Consider the following 19609-nt stretch of genomic DNA (forward strand, 5'->3'; position numbering starts at 1 on the left):
AAAAGCAAAAAATTTCATACGTAAGAGAAATGGTTAATGATGGAAACGTTGGCATGTCTATATGAACTGAAAAATAGAGAATAGGGTAAAATTTCTCTGTCAGTATGATTTGATTGACTGGCTTGAGAATGAAAACACCCAATTAGGTCATTAAAGGGCATATTCCATTTTTTTTAAGATTTATGTATTTCATGTGTATTAGTACTCTGCATGCCAGGGAAGTGCATTAGCTCCCATTATAGATGGTTGTAAGCCACCATGTGGTTGCTGGGAATTGAACTCAGGACCTTTGTCTGAGACATCTCTCCAGCTCCCTTAAAGGGCGTATTTTAAAGAGAAAAAAAAAAGAGCTAAGTATATAGCTGTTAAAGACTTGACAAGAATATAATTAAAGTATATCATAACAGTGAGAGGTGGTGGCACACCCCTTTAATTTCAGTATGTGGGAGGCAGAGACAGGAATATCTCTGTGAGTTCAATGGCTATCCTGTCCTATATAATGAGTTCCAGGACAGCCAGAGCTATACTGTGAGACCTGCCTCAAAACAAAACAACAACAACAACAACAACAAAAAACAAACAAAAAAGAAATACACTATAACATTCAGAATCTTATGGCTAAATATAATTCAAATTTATCTAAAATGGTTATGTGGAAAAGTTGCAAGAATAGTAAGACTCCCAAGCATAAACTAATTAAAGCTATTTATATATTCACATACACACACACACACACACACACGAGATAAGCATTCAAGAAGAAAGGAACTTACACTGGCATATATTTGCAAATTCCAAGTGTGTGGGAGGCTAAGGCAGGAGGTTCTAAAAATGTGAGCCAATCTGGACTATGTAAGAAAGCCCATTCATAAAAAACAAAAAGAAAAACAAAAAAAGACTTGTATAAGGTTTACTACTATTAGAGTGCTTGTTCCTATAGTTTTCAATGGAAAATGGTCATTATCAAATTCTTAGCTATAACTCAGTGAGAAATGCAAGCATCTATTCTGGCATGCACACACAGGTAAAACCTTCTGATTTTCATGGTATACATTAAAATACAGGGAATACTGGTTCATTTTTTTAAATGTCTGTATTTTCTAATATGCCAAAATTATATTCATTGCAATTATTTAACCTTATGAAGCTTAAAATGTGTGAAAAGGCTCACATATTTTCAAAATTCTCTGTGGAACTGTTCAAACAGAAATGGTTTAAAAAGCCCTGAGGGCTGTCTGAGGGTTGTTTGCAATTTGGCCTGTGAGAGGAGATGAGGTTTGATTTTCTAACATTAATGGACAATGCTGATGCTCAACTGCAATTTCCCTCAACACACACACTTGTGCTGTGACCATAAACAGTGAGCAGTCATACAAGAAGCACTTTTCTCCTCTTTTTGTAATTAAACCAGCTTATACACTTCGCCAAAAATCCTTGGCTTTTCTGCTGCCACCAATCCTTAGCATAGTTTATTCAGCAACAATGGGACAGAATGAGCTCACTTCAATGGTAAGAAACTGGCTTTCTTCAGACGCTCACTGCTGATTCCTCTTCTCACAATGCAGCCAGCTGAAGCTGAAGCAGTGCAGTGGTTGAGAGCTATAACTGAGTTTGAAGTCCAGTTTTATCACTTAGTTGTGGGTGCCATGTTACTCAACCTCCTTTTGCCTCAGTTCCCATTTGCTCATTCATTCATTCATCCATCCATCCATTCATCTGGGATTGAGAGAGTCTTACACTATAGCCCCAGCTGACCTAGGACTATGCAGCCCAGGCTGCCTTGAACTTCACACAATCCTCCTGCTTAAGCCTCCGGAGGACTAGGATTACAGACATAAACCACCATATCCAGCTTAGCTGCTTCTTTTTAAAAGGCCTCTGATAATAGCTCTTTATCTCATAATGTGACTGGGAAGATTTAGCACACATGCTATCCATGTGTTAATTATTATTAATGAAATTACTTAAGTGTGTGATACCAATGCCATCCATCCATTCATTATTAATCCATTCGTTCATAATTGCATCAAAGAATATATTAACATATACTATATTATAAGAGCTTTCAGAGGAGGCATCTTTAAGAATCTAACTAGTGATTCATCATGCAGATAAAGCAAAGATATTCAAAGTAGTGCAAAGTTGAGGGAAATGGCTCTGTCTTTAGGTTGTATACTCCCTTTGCCACTCCCTGGTGCTGATCTCAGACCCACGGCTTCACAAATGCTATGAAAGCCCATACCACTAAGCTGCATTCCCAGCCCGTAATACTGTTCTGTAGGGAACAGCTTAGAGAGATCTAAACACAAACACTTCTATAAGCTACCACATTACACGAATCTTCACTCTTGACTAGAATAAAGCATACCGTATGTTTCTTCTACCTATCATTCCTCAACTGTCATATCCTCCCTCTCCGTTTGTGTGTGTGCACACAAACATTCATGAGTACATGTGCCGAGGTCAGAGGACAATCGTGGGTGTTGGTTCTCACCTTCCACATCGTCTATGGTAGGGTCTAATTGTTCTAGCTGGCTTTTGAGCTTCTGTGTATTCTCCTGCCTCTCATCTGCCCAGGGGAGTGGATGGATCACAGGTCTGTGCAGGACTATGTCCACCTTCACACAGGTTCTAGAGACCTCACCTCATGTGATCAGATCTGCACACTAAGCACTTTACTCACTGGGTAATCTCCCCAGGCCATGCTCTATTGTCAGGTAATTGTTTCCCAGACCAAAGCAATGTATACTATTTTCTGCTATATTTGATCTAATTTTTTTTTTTTTTCCAAAACAGGGTTTCTTGTATACACTTGGCTGTCCTGGAACTAGCTCTATAGACCAGATTGGCCTTGAACTCAAAGAGATCTGTCTGCCTCTGATTTCAGAGTGCTGAGATTAAAGGTGTGCCCCACCACCATCTGGTTCTGAAATTGTTTTTTAATTAATAAAATCACATAAAACATTTAAAATTCTTATAAACTAGTCATTAATTTCATTTATAAGCATATTTTAGTTTAATTTAAACTGAATTTCTTATCTATAACATAAATAATTTCAAAAAAGTAAATTTATATTATCATACACAGCTCTAAGAACACTTGAAATAGTTTTCACAATCACTATCTGTAACATGAATACGTACCTGTGTCTGAAGGACGTAAAAAGTCTGTTTCACAGGTGAAAAAGGTCTGGTGATCCTGGGCAGACAAGTTCATGTCATAGTAAGTAAGTGGCTCTTTACCCGTCACCCAAGTGTATCTGTAGCAAACACAAGATGTTAACAGACACTTAAGTCATAAAAATAAGTGATTACAAGTTCTATTTCAGGGTGTTTTTAAAGCTTATATCAGTAAGGGGTAAAAAAGTACTACTCTATGGTTCAATAGTAAAACACTAAAACAGGAAAAAATAAATAGTTCAGCCTGGCATGGTTACTCATGCCTATGAGTTTGAGGCCAGCCTACACCACATAACAAAATTCAAGATAGCCTGAGTTACAATATGAAACCTGTCTCAAAAACAGAATAAACCAGTAAGTTATTCAGCAAAATGTTCTAAAAACTAGATACTAAATATAAATGTTTCAAATAGTAAGACATTCTCATAAAGATTAATATGAAATGGATACTATAAAAGGAGGCTCCAGGAGACCCTGTTTTGGCTGGGCATGGTGGTCCATAACTTTAATTCCAGCACTAAGAAGGCAGAAGCAGGTAGATCTCTGTGATTTTGAGGCCAGCCTGGTCTACATATTGAGTAACAAGACAGCCAGGGGTATATAGAAAAATTTTGTCTCAAAACAATAACAACAAATACACAAACAAGCAAAAATGGTCGTGGTAAGCAAATGCACTCTGATGTGGCAGAGACAGATAGATTTCTATGAATTCAAGGCCAACTTGGTGTATATAAGCGTTCCAAGACAGCCAGAGTTGCAGAGTGAGCCTCTATCTCAAAATAACAACAGAAACAGAAGGGAAAAAAAAAAAAAAAGCCCCAGGACCTCTATCACAGAAGAGAAGGCAGAAAAAAACTGTAAGATCTGAACAATAGGGAAGAGACCTGTGAAATGCTGTCTTACGGCCATGATGCTCATGACTGGCATAAGACTGAGTCAATTAACTTTCAGTCATAGATGAGAGAGGGGCTAATGGACCTGTCCTGCCCAGAGGAGTTAATGGCAGTCAAGGGCTTGGGGAGGAGCCACTGGTGACTCATGATCCAGTGGATAAATCCAGTGGGTCACAAAAAAAAAAAAAAAAAAAAAAAAAAAAAAAACATGGAAGAAGAATTGAGACTTAGTGGGAGAAAGACAATAAGAGAACATGAAAGGATCAGCCTGACCACCTGACCACATGTATTATATACATTTATGAAAATGTCAAACAAGAAGTTTTAAAGAGATGTTATTTCCTTTAATATTAAAAGAAGTAAACACGGTGACGATGATACCTACTCTTAAGCTAATCGTTCACTTTAATATAGTCATTATCTCCAATTAGAAAAGGCTGTGATCTATTTATAAAAACAAGTGCTTCACAGAACTTTTACTCTAAGACTCACACCACATTTATACTGAAAGGAAATGTCTTACCTTCTATATTCTGCTCCTCTAAAGAGGTTTAAAGGGTTTCTCCAGACCTTACACTCTAAAAAACAAGACGAAAGAGTAATTTAATCAAATACAGGTAAATTTCCATTAACCAACACTGTTGATTCTTTGCTCTAAATATAGTCCAATCACAGACACCACAAATATGAAAGAGGTATAGTTCACCCTTGCTCTCTGGAAGCACAGAATCAAATACAGTTATTGTTGTATTTCTGTCTCAACAGTGTTTAGTTTATAATTCAGTTACAACTCTTACTGTTTAACAATGTAGTTATCAGTTCTTTTCAGTTTCCTCTCTAAAATAGGATCTACTAAAACTTCATCTACTTATATTCCTAGATCCTCTCACAGATTCCGGAACTAACTTCTATAGCATGAGAATTTGTCACATAAACAACTACCTGAACTATGTGACATGTACTATACTAGACCTGTCTTATTCCAAGACCCAAGACCTTTTAAAAAAACAAAAAAAAAGTAGTCTATCACAGAAGATTTTAGAGCAAATGACATTTGAACTAACATTAAAAACCTAAAAGAATTGGAGCTGCTCTTAATTCAGTGGTTAAGAGCACTGGCTGCTCTTCCAGAGAACCTGGGTTCAATTCCCAGCAACCACATGACATCTCATACCTGTCTGTAAATCTAGTTCCAGGGCTTCTGAGACCCTCACCTAGATATATATGTAAGCAAAATACCAATGCACATAAAACAAACAAAAAACAAAAACAACAAAAAAGCCTAAAAGAAGAAGCTTCCAGACACAGAACATTCCAAGCTGAGGAAGTATAAGCTATACATTGGGCCTAGAGAGATGGCTGGTGTGTAAAATGTTTGCTGTACAAGCATGAGGACCCAAGCAGATCCCTCGCATCTGCATAAGAGTCAGATGAGGCAGCACGCTTCTGTAACTCCATACTAGGGAGGTAAGACAGGTAGATCCTGGGGGCCTGACAGCCAGCCATTCTGACCTAAATGATGAGCTCCAAGCACATCATGAGACCCTATCTCAAAAAATAACATGTAGGGGGCTAGAGAGATGATTTGACACTTGCTACTCTTACAAAGAAGCCTGGTTTGTTTCCCAAGACCCATGCGATAACTGACAAACATTCATAGTTCCATTTCCAGGGGATCCGATGCCTTCTTCTGATCTCCTTGGGCACCAGGCACACACATACCTGCATGAATGTCTACATATTAAATATTAAAACAACATAAATAAATCTAAAAAAATGAGGTAGTAACCTATAGGTTGTTTGTGCATGCATGTATGGGACACCTATGCACACATACATACATACATACATACACACACACAACTGTAGAGCATGCTAAGGAGGACCCGTCATGGTGGCTCACATCTGTAATCACAGCAATTGAGTTGTCCATATTTCAGGCATGCATCTCAAAACTCTTCAGCCCTAGACAGACTTAGAGATAGTAGGTTTTTTTGCTGTCTTTGAGAAGTAGTGAGACGGAGAATACTCTCCCCTTTCTCTTCTTATAACAATCCTATTAGATTAAATGTTTACCTTCATGATGTTATTTAACCTTTATCCTCTTGTGTGAAGACCAGTGTTCCTTCAAACTTAGCTAAGGATGACTTTCAACCCCTGATCCTTCTGCCTCAATCTCCCACATGCTAAAATTACACAGCTGATACTTTTTGTTTGGTGGTGTTGGGAACTGAACAGAGCCTTATTTATGCAAGGCACTTCTGAACAGTGTAGGCTGAATTAGGAGAAGTGAGGGTTTTTCTTTTCCCTACTGACTAAAAGGTAGATATTATGGCTAAAACCAGAACAAGTACCTTGGACCACAAGTTAAAAACTGCATCTGGGGGGCTAGAGAGATGGGTCAGAGGTTAAGAGCACTGGCTGCTCTTCTAAAGGTCCTGAGTTCAGTTCCCAGCAACCACATGGTGGCTCACAACCATCTATAATGAGATCTGGTGCCCTCTTCTGGAGTGCAAGTGCACTTGCAGGCAGAACTCTGTATATATAATAAATAAATAAAATTTAAAAAAAACTGCATCTGGCTGGGCATTGTGGTGCATCCTTTAGTCTCTAGGGGTGGAGACAGAAGGATCTCTGTGAGTTTGAGATCAGCCTGGAATATAGAGAGCGCCAGGCCAGCCAGGGCTACATAGTGAAACTCTGCTTCATTGAATAAACAAACAACTGTATCTAGAGATGACAGGCTACAATTAGACTTTGATGATAATTGTGCTCTATACTACGCACGGGTTAACTATATTTATAGGAAAAAAGGCTGTCTCTGTGTTTTTTTTCCATTTGGACTACTATGACAAATTATCACAAACTGAGTATCATAAAAATAACAGAATTTATTTCTTTAATTTATTTCTTTAATAAATTTAATTCTTATACTTTTGGAGGCTGGCAAATCCACATTCAAGGTGCTGGAACATTTAGTGCCTAGTGCTAGGCACTAAAGATTCCCTTTCTGGTTTGTGAATGGAACTCTCTTGCTATTTCCTCATAAAGTGACAGGAGTAAGTAGCTTTCTGGGGTCTCTTTCCTTAGGATATGAATTCTATCCAAGAGAATTCTACCTTTGTGATCTGATATTATCCCAAAGCCCCTATCTTTTAACATCATTACATATGAAGAGGACATGAACACAAAAACTACTGTATTCTGTGTTGAGACTGACTTTCTTATCCTCTGTAATGAAATCAATCTTAATTACACAGTTCTAAAAGCACCAAAAAAGTAATCACCTGATAGATGGTGGTGTCTGAGGGTTTCACTTTCTCTGTTGCTGGCAGGAGAGCCCGGCTCTGAAATGTTACTCTCTGTTCCTCCCATTAGTGGTCGCAAATGGCTTATAGATACTTGCTCAATAAAAGATGTGCCATGCTTATGGAAGTACCACCATTCAAATATCTATGAGGAAGAGAAACATTTTCACTTGAAATGTAATTCATAAATTGGAATGAAAGAGATGTTCCTATTCAATTCAGCACTTTAAATGCATAATCTGTTCTTGGGTGGGTGAAGTGCAAGTAGAAGAAAAAACCCAAACCCAAGATTCCCTAAACACAGAATACAGATGCGATGTAAAAGTGAAATACCTTTCTTATGGATATGTCACGAAGTTCAGACAAGCTTAGGCAACATTCTACACTTGTTAAAGATATTAAAGAATACTAAGAGTGAGTCAGATGTGATAGCACATGCCTTTACTCTCAACTCTTTTAAAAATTTATTTATTTTTTATTAATTATAATTTATTCACTTTGTATCCCAACTGTAGCCTCCTCCCTCCTCTCCTCCCAATCCCAATCTCCCTCCCTCTTCTCCTCCCATGTTCCTCCCCAAGAGTGCAGGGAATCTTATGAAAGAAGGGGGAGATAGAAAGACCTGGAGGGGACAGGAGCTCCACAAAGAGAGCAATAGAACCAAAAAATCTGGGCCCAGGGATTTTTTCTGAGACTGATACTCCAACCAAGGACCATGCATGGAGATAACCTAGAACCCCTGCACAGATGTAGCCCATGGCAGCTTAGTGTCCAAGTGGGTTCCCTACTAATGGGAACAGGGGCTGTCTCTGACATGAACTCAGTGGTTGGCTCTTTGATCTCCCCCCTGAGGAGGCGGGCAGCCTTACCAGGCCACAGAGGAAGACAATGCAGCCAGTCCTGATGAGACCTGATAGACTAGGGTCAGATGGAAGGGAGGAGGACCTCCCCTAATCTCAACTCTTATGAGACAGAGGTGGGAGAATCATAAATGCCAGGCCAGCACAGGCTACAGAGTGGGACATTTCAATACAGAAAGAAGAGTATCTAATAGATAATGTAACTCTTCATGCATGTTTCACTGTCATCTGATTTGACCTGCAGCATAATTAACAACCATTTTAAAGCAATTAATACTAAACTAGGATCAAACTTCCAAGCTTTATACTAGATCCATTATTTATTAACTGTGTGTATTGGGCAAGACAATTAATCTCAAACATCTCAGAGCCTCAGTTTCCTCACCTAGTAAATTTAACTAACAAGAATCCTAAGAAAGTGCTTTCTGAACCTAAAAGTACTGGTCTAATGATATGAACATGGGTTGAGACAAGTTCTTCCCCAGGCTGAACTATTTAAAAATCAGGATATTTATTCATTGTATTTCTGTTTCTTATGCTCATAAATACAAACTAAACTCTGTTTTGAGACCTTATCTCAAAGATTTTAAAAAGTTAAAAACATACTGTACTTTCTACTAAAGCTGTATAGCACCACCTACAGATGAGAAGAAAGAACAGGAAAAATGGCATAATAAATAATACTTTCATATGTAGCAGAATTTTCCCAAAGCATACAATAAGAAACACTAGACTGTAAAGATGCTAATGAAGAACATATTTTTCAATATTTTTTAAATTAAAAGTAGTATCTTATTGAAGCAAAAGAAAAAAAAAGTTAAAATCAAATGGGGTCTCTTATTGTGTGACTTCCGGAATAACAGCCAAAATTCAGTCCATGCTCCCTGAGCCTAATTCTATATTACAAACTTCTACATGTATTATCTCGATTAGTTCCCACTGTGAAATGAATACTATTATTTCCCCATCTACAGAGAAGATATTGGGTCTTCACTAAGTGAATAAGTGAAGGCTAAATTCCAGACACAAATTATAGTCTGCCCAATGCTGTCAAAATTAAAATGTTGCAAGATTTTAAATAAAGCCTGCATATTCAGGGGCTGGGGATAAAGTTCAGTTGTAAAGTGCTTGCCTTGTACACACAAAGCCTTAGGTTCTGGCCCCAGCACTGCACAAACTGTACGCGATAGGTTATACTTGTGTAGCAAAAGGAAGACCAGGCAGTCAAGGCCACCCTGGACTACAGAGTAAGTTCAAGCAAACTAGCTTACAAGAGATCCTGTTTCTAACATAAATAAATTCTGTACATTCAGATTCTCTTGAAACCATTTGAAAAATCAAAAAATTTGGTAACAGTAGTTGTACATGACCCATTTCATTAATTCCAGTGTAAAGGATGGATGCTGACATATATGTGTATGTGTATGCACATGTGTGCAGAGGCCAAGTGTCTCTTCAATTACTCTCTACCTTACTTTCTTTTTTTGTGGGGGGAGGTGAGACAGGGTTCCTCTGTAGCCTTGGCTGATCTGCCTACCTCTGCCTCCCCAAGTACTGAGTGGCCCAAGGTGGGCACCACCACACCTGGTTTTCCCTTACTTTCTGAGATAAGATCTCTCACTTAATCTGGAGTACACTCATTTGGCTGGTTTAGCTGAGAGTAAGCCCCAGGGACCCTCTTGACTCTACCTCCCAGAGCTGGGATAACAGGTATGCAAGCATCCCCAACTTTTTATGGGAGTCTGAACAGATCTTCATGTTTATGTAGCAAGCATTTTACTAAGTCATTTCCCCAATCCCTCATTCATTTTGAAATAATAATGTAGGCCCTTTGATCCATCTCAACCCAGTATTACAGTATACAGGTCTTTTTAACAATTACACTGGGGTGTGTGTGTAAGCATGCAAGCAAGCATGAGTGCAGGAGCTGGCTCTCTCTTTTCACCATTTGTGTTCAAGAGATTAAACTCAGGTTGTCAGTCAGGCATGGCTGCAAGCACCTTTACCTGCTGAGCCTTCTGCCATCCCTGGATACAAGTATTTAATACATAATAAATGAAGTCGGGCATGGTGACTCACCCTTGCAATCCCAGCACTCAGGAGGTAGAGGCAGGAGAACCACCTTAAGTTCAAGGCCATTAGGCTACATAATGAGACCCTATCTCAAAAAGAAACCTAATATATAATAAGTACTACTTACCACTCTCTAAAAGAAGAGAAGGAAACATGGCATTTCTCAAACTTGTTTCTCTAGGTAACTTTTTCCAAATATCAAACATATTTTGGAAATCCTGGTGAACACTTATAAATTTATACACACATAAATGACCTTTAAATGAGAATCAAAATAGGGATGAAGAAAATAGAAACTACTTACAAATATTAGTCCAGATATCAAAGAAGATGTCCCTGTGAGTGCCACATAGAACTTGGGCGTCAGTGAACTTAAAAACCCTGTCACTGTTAAGAAAGAAAAACAGCAAAGTTTTTACAAGGTACAAATTTGAGGTACACTGCAATTATGCAAGGATCTTTAGATGGAAGTAAGTAATACAGATGTTTGACTTCTGGTAAGGTTATGTCCAATTAAGCTTATAAATTAAAAATGCTGCAAGGAAAAACTGTAGGTTACATCTTTAACCTTACAATTGCCACAGCTTAGCAGCATACTGCCTTGGCCAGCACTGGGTGTTTACTCTCCACATTGATGAGCGGGGAGTGGGAAGCAGTGGCTTACTGCTGCAGCCCAGCATCATAGACATCATGTTGCTAGTTCAGAAAGAGATCAAAATTTAAAAATTCTACCAAATACAGATGTTTTTCCACTATTGCAGAGCTCAAAAATTCTAAGCTGACCACCCTGTTAGTAACTGCTTATATTAATACATAAAGTGAAACTCATTTGGAAAAAGTTATAAAAACAAAAGGTATAAAGTGACTTAAAATCCCCATTGTTTTATATCTTAAGAATCTTCTCATGTATATAAAAACAACTACACTGTTGCTTAGTTAAATAAGAAGTAAATCATAATAAGGCTTAGCATGTATGTGGCCCTAGGATCAACCTCTAGGTTCAAAGAAAGAAAGAGAAAAAAAAAAAATCAAAAGTCAAAATGAGATCATTTAGCCTGCTTTTCTAAAAATCTAAAATACAAGTCATAATTTAGACTAGAATTTTATCAAATACATAGGATAAAAAACTAAACACATTTACAAAGTGGTCTAATATAGCAGTCCAAGTTGGTCTCAAATTCACTATGTAACTGAGGACAACCCTGAACAACTGATATTCCTGTATCTATCTCCAATTACTGGGATCACAGGCATGCATCAGCATTCCTGGTTTATGGGTGCTAATGATCGAACCCCACAGTTTCCTGCATGCTATGGAAGCACTCTACCAAGTGAGCTACATCCCCAACCCCAATTTTGAGTTTTAAAAGAAACAAAAATCTGTAATAGTCAACTGCTTTCATCTAAATGGTCTATGTAGTTAAAAGGTAGAAAATAAAACCAAAGTTAGAAGACTTTGTAGTTCAAGCCTACAATGCTAGCATTCTGGAGGCTGAGACAGGAAGGTCTCCAGCTTGAGGATATCCTGGACCATACAGAGATAAAGTTTATAAAAATAATTTCTTTAAGCCAGGCTAGTAGTATATGTCTCTAATTTCACCACTTAAGAAATGGTGCTCAACTCAGGAGCTCAAGGCCAGTCTTGGCTACAACCTGGCCTCAAAGCAACAATAAATAGAAAAACAAATGACAAACTCAATGCATAGCATTTAAATGAGCATACAAACTACCATTAAACACTTCATCCACCTGTTATGTGGTACCTATGTCTAAAACATCCAAAGCATTTTAAAACATCATCCTGCAGTCTTTCATGTCATCTCATGGAATAGAAAAGGGAGACTACTGCCTTCTCAAGGAACAGAAAACTTAAAAGAGTCACCGTCTAACAGAAATACTTCCATCTTCTGAGGCTGCAAAAAGAAATACTGCAATAACACCAGAAAACGTCCAGGACCCCATTCTTTCATCCTACCTATGGCTATGGAATAGTATTTGCAGAATCCACATGGATCAACATTGCTTACAAGTCTTTATCTTGTAGCCCAGGCTACATAACACTGTACAAATGCTGAAAGAACATATTAAACAAACCCACTGTTATTTGTGCTTCTCTCCCCTCTCCCTTTCCTGTACCATATTTTTACTCAAGATGAAGTCTGAAGGATAAAAATATTACAAGTAACGTTTCTTAATAGAACCGTTTTACAGTAAAAGTATGATTCCACTAAAATCTTAGTATTTTTCTATCTTGTATTATGGATGTGCTTATCTTGATTTTCTGGGTGTGGGTTCTTGACAGCTGGAGACTGAAAAGGTACGATTTTCAAGGAGACCGGCAAATTATAACAACGTATATAAATCTGTGTGTCCATATCCGGGAATGCTCTCTTCTGCCTTACTACCTGAAGCTTGCAGCTTGTCAGGTAGCTTTCCCTGCCGTAACGCACACAGAACCGAGAGGGCGAACCTTCCAAGCTCTAGGGAGGGGCCGATAAACTGCAGCACAGGTTTGACAATCAGCTGCCGGGTTGTTGAGGCCCGAGGGGGGAGGAAAAAAAAAAACAAACCTAACGCACTGGAGCATGCACTACCCATTCCTTCTGCAAAAGCCCTCCATGACTCCCTGAGACTCTCTGATCTTTGGCGCCAGCCCACGACCGTCCAGGAGGTTTGGGCCTCTCACCCGCTGTCACGTTGTCACACAGCCTTAGCGGGACCCTCAGGGCGTAAAGCAGCCCCAGCCCCGCCAGGAACCACAGCGTGGACCCTGAATTCGCCAGCCCGGCTTTCAGCCGCTCTTTCCAGCCCAGCGGCGGGCCCAGGCCTAAGCCGGGAGCAGGTGCATGGGGACAGCCCACGGCTCGCGCGGCTTCCGCGAAGTAGTCTCCGTCCGCCATCTTGCGGCTCCGGCAGGCGCCGGGACCTGGGAGGGGAGAAGGGCAGGAAACCCGGAGTTGGGAATCCTGGGATAGTGGCGGACTTGAAGCTGGCCTCCGACAAGACTCAGTCTTGAGGAACCGGACGGAGACCCGGAATGTGGCGGAGCGCGGTGGCCGACCGAGGGGCTACCTAGTCCGCTAGGAGGGCGGGGAAGATTCCGATGGTGACACTCATTCCGCAGGAAACGGACTCAATGTGGCGCCGGAGGGAAGTGGTTTTGGTTCCCTACGAGGTTGTGGGTCGCCTTTCGCCCCGTTCCGGGGTGGAAAGGTACTGGTGTCTCCTAGAGCCGAGCAGCTCTTAGCGCACCGGACTCGGCTGCCCACGAGACCAACGGGACCAGGAAAACAAGTAGGTGTAGCAACTGCTACTTGGCCGGAGGGATCCCAGGCACCACGAGACACGCCGCCACCCTCCCGGAATGAACGGGGAAATGCCTGAAACTCAGTGAGAAAGATGTCGAGACTGCAAGACGTTGAAGGCAAAGCCACTTCCTAGCGCGCTTCCCGCTCTAGGCTGTCACGCCCGCGCGGAACTGACATGGCGCCCTCTTGGCCGGAGCTTCCGGGCGGGTCCTTCCGACGGCCCCCTCGGTGATTCCACCACTCAGCTTCCTTCCCGGCCTGCCTCGCGCCGGCCGCCGGGCTGGGCCAGAGCAGCCAAGATGGCCGACTTCGAGGATCGGGTGTCGGATGAGGAGAAGGTAAGGGGTCCGCCTCTCTCTTTCACCTCCACCCCCGACGGGGCTCAGGGGTCCGAGCCGGCCGCAGTGGGAAGCCCGGCGGGGTCCCCAGGAGAAAGAAGGTCGTTTCCCGGTGCTGGCATATTCCCCCTGCACCCGGGACGCTTCCTTCCTTAAAGGGGCTTTCGTTTGCCTCACGGTGGCCCCAGTTCCCCATTCCTCAACTCTTCTTTTCATTCTGGACTGAACACAGCCTTCCTTCAAAAGAGGAAACACTTTTAACTGGTCGACTTTTGACTGTGGAGTCTCTTCTGTAATTATAAGAGGGGAGGTGAAGGTGATGTCGGGACGTGTTAGGCAGCAGTTGTTTGACCGCCTTTGGCTGTTGGGGCTCACCCGTTCCCCCCATATATAGGAAGGATTGGGGCTAGTTGAGGACGAGTCACTTCCTGATCAGAGTGACCTCCTTAACTTCCCTTTTGCTCCTCCTTCTTCAGGAAGTGATTTTTCTGTCAGGACTCCTTGACAGGGAGAGGTCCTCTGGTGCTGTCTGTCCACCTAACTACATACTCTCATCTTTTCTCAGCCACTGACGATTGAACTAATTCAATAAAAATAAATCAGCATATCTCAGGGCACTTGCTTAAGAATTTGACCAGCACCTTTATTCCTCTTGATACTCTGTGTGTGCACATTTGGCCCCAAGGTGACACCATCCCTTCTCTCTTAATATTCTTAACTATAATTTTTTCAAAGTAGTTTTTGGCTTTCTGTTAAACAGTGAGAAGTAGCCAGTTGACTGGTTTTGTTTTGTTTTGTTTTGTTTTGTTTTGTTTTTTCCAACTCCAGGAAAGTTATGTAGTAAATTACCTCACATTAACACATTCAGTTTAGGTGAAACATCCCAACCCTTTTGATGACCTTTATAACTGGATTTGTCAGAGTGGTTTGTGTGCTTAGATTTTTGCAGGTGTCTTAAATACAAGGGTGTGTTCTAAATCAGATGGGAGAACTTTTTTTCTGACAACAGCATCATTTGCTAAACAGTTTGTCCAAAAAGGAAAGAAGTCTCTGGATCTTCGGTAAACACAGCATCTAACTCCATGTGGGGACAAAAATATGTCTTTTGTTTTTGCAGTAATTATTAGGAAGTATGTGCTCTCCAGTGTTCTGTAAAATCTGCTTGGTTTCTTATAATAGAAAAAAAAAAGAAGAAGAAGATTGTTGAGGGGAACCAGACTGTTTTTGATCACTTCTCCATAAAGAATAATTTAACATACACCTGTGTATGTATGGGTCACCATCTTTAAATGCTGAAAATGGGGCTTAACACTGTTACAAACCACTTAACATCTTTACAAACATCTTAACAGGGTACAGGATGGCAGTTTATTGGTAAAGCACTTAATGTGTGGAATGTCCTGTGTTTGAACTTCAGCATCACAAAAAAACAAAAACAAAACACCAAATAACACTTTAGCATTATTTTCTCTTATTTGGACATTGAGCATTATAAATGTTAATGACCTGGGAACAAAAAGACATCCCAAAACTAACTCTGGAAAGAGAACGATGACAATGTTTATTCTAAGGCAAATACTTGTGGTTCACATAACATTAAGTTAGAGTGAGATTTTATTATGTTTCTAGAGACTGGGTCTTGTGTGGTTCAAGTAAGCCTCTAACTCACTGTATAGCCAAGAATGACCCCGACCCCTAATCCGCCTGTCTGCACCTCTCAAATACTGCTGTAATAGGCATATACCGTTCACACTTACCTTTGTTGCTTACTTTTAATAACGATAGAACAAGCTATCATAATTTAGTAAGTCTGCCCCAGAAGTACTGATAAATTTTAATCCTATTTTCTAAAGAAATTTTTGTTTGTTTGTGTGTTGTTTTGTCATGTATTGGGATAGAGTCTTCCTATGTAGCCCTAGCTGGTCTGGAACTTGTTCGTTAGACTTGTTCGTTAGGTTGGACTGGGCTCCAATTTGTTCTGTCTCTGCCTTTCTTGTGTTGAGATTATAGCTGAACCCCATAATGCTGGGTATAATAGAGTTCTTTTTTTGTTTGTTTGTCAATTGACTACATTGTCTTTACTGTAGATAATGAAGTATAATAATAAAGTAAAATCCTTATGATTTGAACCAGGCATGGTGGTGCATACCTTTAATCTCAGTACTCAGGAGGCAGAAGCAGGTAGATCTCTGAGTTTTGGAGGTCAGCCTTGTTTACATAGTGACTTCTAGGACTACATAGAGAGACCCTTGTAATTTGAGATTCCTGTAGTTTTATTAGCTTCCTTTCCCCAGAGCTAACAGACACACTCATACCTCTCTAGATCTATGAGTAGAAAGAAAGGGCTGCTGGGTAGTGGTGGTGAACATCTTTAATCCCAGCACTTGGGAGGCAGAGGCAGGCAGAACTCTATGAGTTCTAGGCCAGCCTGGTCTACAGAGTGAGCTCTAGTACAGCCAGGGCTACACAGAGAAGCTATCTTGAAAAAAATGGAGAGGGAGGGAGGAAGAAGAAGGGGCTTTGTAAGACTTCTTGATTTTTCAGCTTCTTACGTGCTTTTCTTTCTAATCTTTAGATTTATTTTAACTGAAGTCAAGAATTTAGAAAAGCTAGGGGAAAGGCTGGGCCTGAGGGTGCCTGTCTGTGATACTCTCTGGTCATGGGAGGTAAATGCAAAGAGGATTCGGAATTCACTCACACTCCTCCTTGCCTACATGGATGAGACCCTTTCTCAGAAACCTGTTTTTAATTTTATTTTACTGATTTAAATGTCTTGAGATTCATAAGGAAGTAGCCCTTGATGATTTTTGCACTGCTTATTTGTTTATTATTTTGTGTGTGTGTGTGTGTGTGTGTGTGTGTGTGTGTGTTTTAACTGTCCTAATTCTGTAGCTCAAGCTAATCTGTAGCCAGACTTAACTCCCAGTGACTCTTCTGTCATTGGGTTCTTGGGTCAGGTTTATAGTCGTGAGCCACCATCCCAGCAGTACAAACTAATCCTAAAAATCAAAGTAGAAGATAGTTTTAATCTTTTCTGGCTTGGTGACCCAGGCCTGACATCAGTTTAGGAAGCTGAGACAAGAGAAAATGTAAGGTCTGTTCAGACTACAGAACAAATTGAAGTTCAGCTTGGAAAAGTTGGTGCACCATAAAGACATTAAAGCATTACAGACTGTCTCAGAAATGAAAGGGAGGTGGGACATGGGTTGGATACACAGGTCGATGGGAGAGCATTTGCCCAGCATCTGCAAAGCCTCTAGGACCAGTCCCCAGGACTGCAAGATATTTGAGCATTAGGTTCTACTTTGAGTCCTTGCAGGAAATCCAGAGTTTTCATTTCCTTCTTTCTTGTTGGAGACTTCAAATGCATTTGATTTGGAATAGGTATGTTTTGTTTTTATTGTTCTGTTTTGTTTTAAGTGTTATGTTGTGGTGCTAAAAGGAGTAATTTAATATTCTTTTTTATCTTTGTTATGTTTTCTGAAAGCAGTAAACCCTGACCTAAGTTTGGCATGTGAGGTCTTTGATTTTCTTTCAAGCATTTCTATAAAAGCAAGTAAAATCATGTTTATAACCAGCTGCTAGAGCTTTTATCACTTCTAAAGAGGAAGTTGGTTTGGCTTGGTGTTTTTTTGTTTGTTTTTTATTTTTTGTTTTTTCACTTCTGCCGTTGTTACCTGAAAATGGTCAGAATGAGCTGCCTAAAGAAAGCAGGAAGTGAAAAATATGGTAACAGGCAAATAAATGCTTCTAGTCTTATACTGGAGTTGTTTCTGGAATCTATTCTAGGTACTTACACTCTTCAGTTAACTCCATTCTAAATGCTAACCAAGACCAAGATGGCCTAATTAGGAAGTTTGAATCGTGAGATGAATTCTTTGTTTGGGTTCTCTACTTATCTGTTTTCTTTATTTCATGATTCAGCATTGATTTGTTGGTTTTTTAATGCTGTTTTTTGTTTGTTTCCAACAATGTAAAGAGAATTCTAAGACTTAAAAAAAATGATTAGACAGTGTTATCCTTTGTAAGTCTTTGTTCCATTTTATGTTTGAATTTTGAAACAATCTCATTCTGCAGCTCAACTTGTCCTCATACTCTCCGGGTATTCCCAATTTAGCTTTGTGGGGTGCTGAGATTACAAGTATGTAGCTATTATATCACACCTGATGCTTAAAGGCATTTTTTTTTTAAGCTTTTTTGTTTGTCTACTTTGTTTTGCTTTTAGAACAAGATCTTAGAATATAGCTCAGGCCAGCCTAGAACTGGTTACATAACCAAGGCCGGCATTGAAATGTCATCCCATCTCAGCCTCCAGAATGCTGGAATTACAAGTGTAACTGTTATGCCCAACTATATTTCCTCCTCCTCCTCTTCCTGCTCCTTTCTCTTCCTCCTCCTTTCTTCTAGAAACAGGTTTATCAAACTGTGTAATCAAGATGTAAAAAATACAAATAGGCCAGCGAGAGATGGCTCAGTGGGTAAAGGTGCTTGTTCGGCACACCTGGTAACTTGAGTTCACTCGCTGGAACACATGTAAAGGTGAAGGGAGAGAGATGACCTCATAGAGTTTTCCCCTGACATCCACATATGCGCTTTGACAAATGCATACCCCCTCCCAACTTTAATAATAGCAACAGTTTTTAAATCTTGTAAATAGAAGCTAGGATTTAAGATTTGTTAAGAGTTCGTGAACATCTACTTTTAAGCTGAATATCCTCAATTATATATTTTACTAAATGAGTTAAATCTTTGTAGGATGAAGTAAGCTCTCAGTCTTATTTGCCAAGACTTTCTAAGAAGTCATCAGTTAACATTCTTTTTATTGTTTTCATCTTCATGCCCTTTAGTTAGCTCTGCTGTTGGTAGTAGTCTTATAATTCATTACAAAATCCTGAACCAGAAAAATAAATAAATCCTGAACCAGAACACAAAACCTAAACAGCTATAACTCATGTGATTATAGGTTTATTATTTCTTCTAGAATGCCAAACTGTTTTATTAAAACAAGCTTTGGTGTATTAAACGGGGTAGTATAATAACTCATAAAATATAGACCCCAGATTTGTCTGCTTCTCGGCCATTGCTTTTGTACTACACCATTTCTTATGATCTGTGAGCAAAAAGCCAGTGCTGAGCAATGGTGATGCTCACCTTTAGTTCTAGCACTAAGGAGGCAGAGGCAGGCAGAGCTATGTGAGTTCAAGACCACTCTGGGCTACAGAGTGAGTTCAAGGACAGCAAGAGCTACACAGAGAAGCCCTGCCTTGAAAGAAAGAAAAAGAAAAAAAAAAAAAAAAAAAGAGGAGGAGGAGAATAAGGATAGAAAGATAAACCAATCAAATGATTATTTAAGGAATTATAAATGAGGTATTGTGATGTAGTAGAAAACAATGATTCTAAATGTTAGGAGTCTGTCAGTGGGCCTCAGTTTCCTTTTGAAATGAGAGGAATTTGAAAAGAGTGTTCCAACAAAGCTTACTGAGCTTTCTCAGTCTTATAAAGAAATCTCACTTTAAAAAATTGAAACATTAAAATGTTCTGGAGGTTCTTAGATTGTCTACATTCCTGAGCTTGCTGTGATAACAAGCAGAGTTAGTTTTTTTGTAACTGGAATCGTGCCTTTTTATCTGGTGCTTAGGACAGTACCAA

At 39.9% G+C, this 19609-nt stretch overlaps 2 protein-coding genes across 5 annotated transcripts in view; one reads left to right on the forward strand and one right to left on the reverse strand.

Moving 5' to 3' along the window:
- Window positions 1-13768, reverse strand: part of St7l (suppression of tumorigenicity 7 like) — a 65609-nt gene extending 51841 nt beyond the window's left edge. Inside the window, exons 1-5 of one of the 4 annotated variants that reach the window (XM_060392938.1) lie at window positions 13001-13768; window positions 10619-10701; window positions 7361-7526; window positions 4597-4651; window positions 3145-3260 (exon numbers count right to left, since the gene is read on the reverse strand). In XM_060392938.1, coding sequence (XP_060248921.1) covers window positions 3145-3260; window positions 4597-4651; window positions 7361-7526; window positions 10619-10701; window positions 13001-13214 — 634 coding nt within the window. In that variant the 5' untranslated portion in view covers window positions 13215-13768. The remainder of the gene's footprint in view (window positions 1-3144; window positions 3261-4596; window positions 4652-7360; window positions 7527-10618; window positions 10702-13000) is intronic. The other 3 variants (XM_021634229.2, XM_060392937.1, XM_021634228.2) reach the window with 3 other exon arrangements.
- A 9-nt stretch (window positions 13769-13777) lies between these two features.
- Window positions 13778-19609, forward strand: part of Capza1 (capping actin protein of muscle Z-line subunit alpha 1) — a 40943-nt gene continuing 35111 nt past the window's right edge. Inside the window, exon 1 of the mRNA XM_021634230.2 lies at window positions 13778-13960. Within this exon, the coding sequence (XP_021489905.1) occupies window positions 13922-13960 (39 nt within the window). The 5' untranslated portion in view covers window positions 13778-13921. The remainder of the gene's footprint in view (window positions 13961-19609) is intronic.

Source organism: Meriones unguiculatus, chromosome 10 (genome assembly GCF_030254825.1).
Source record: "Meriones unguiculatus strain TT.TT164.6M chromosome 10, Bangor_MerUng_6.1, whole genome shotgun sequence".
Lineage (NCBI taxonomy): Eukaryota > Metazoa > Chordata > Mammalia > Rodentia > Muridae > Meriones > Meriones unguiculatus.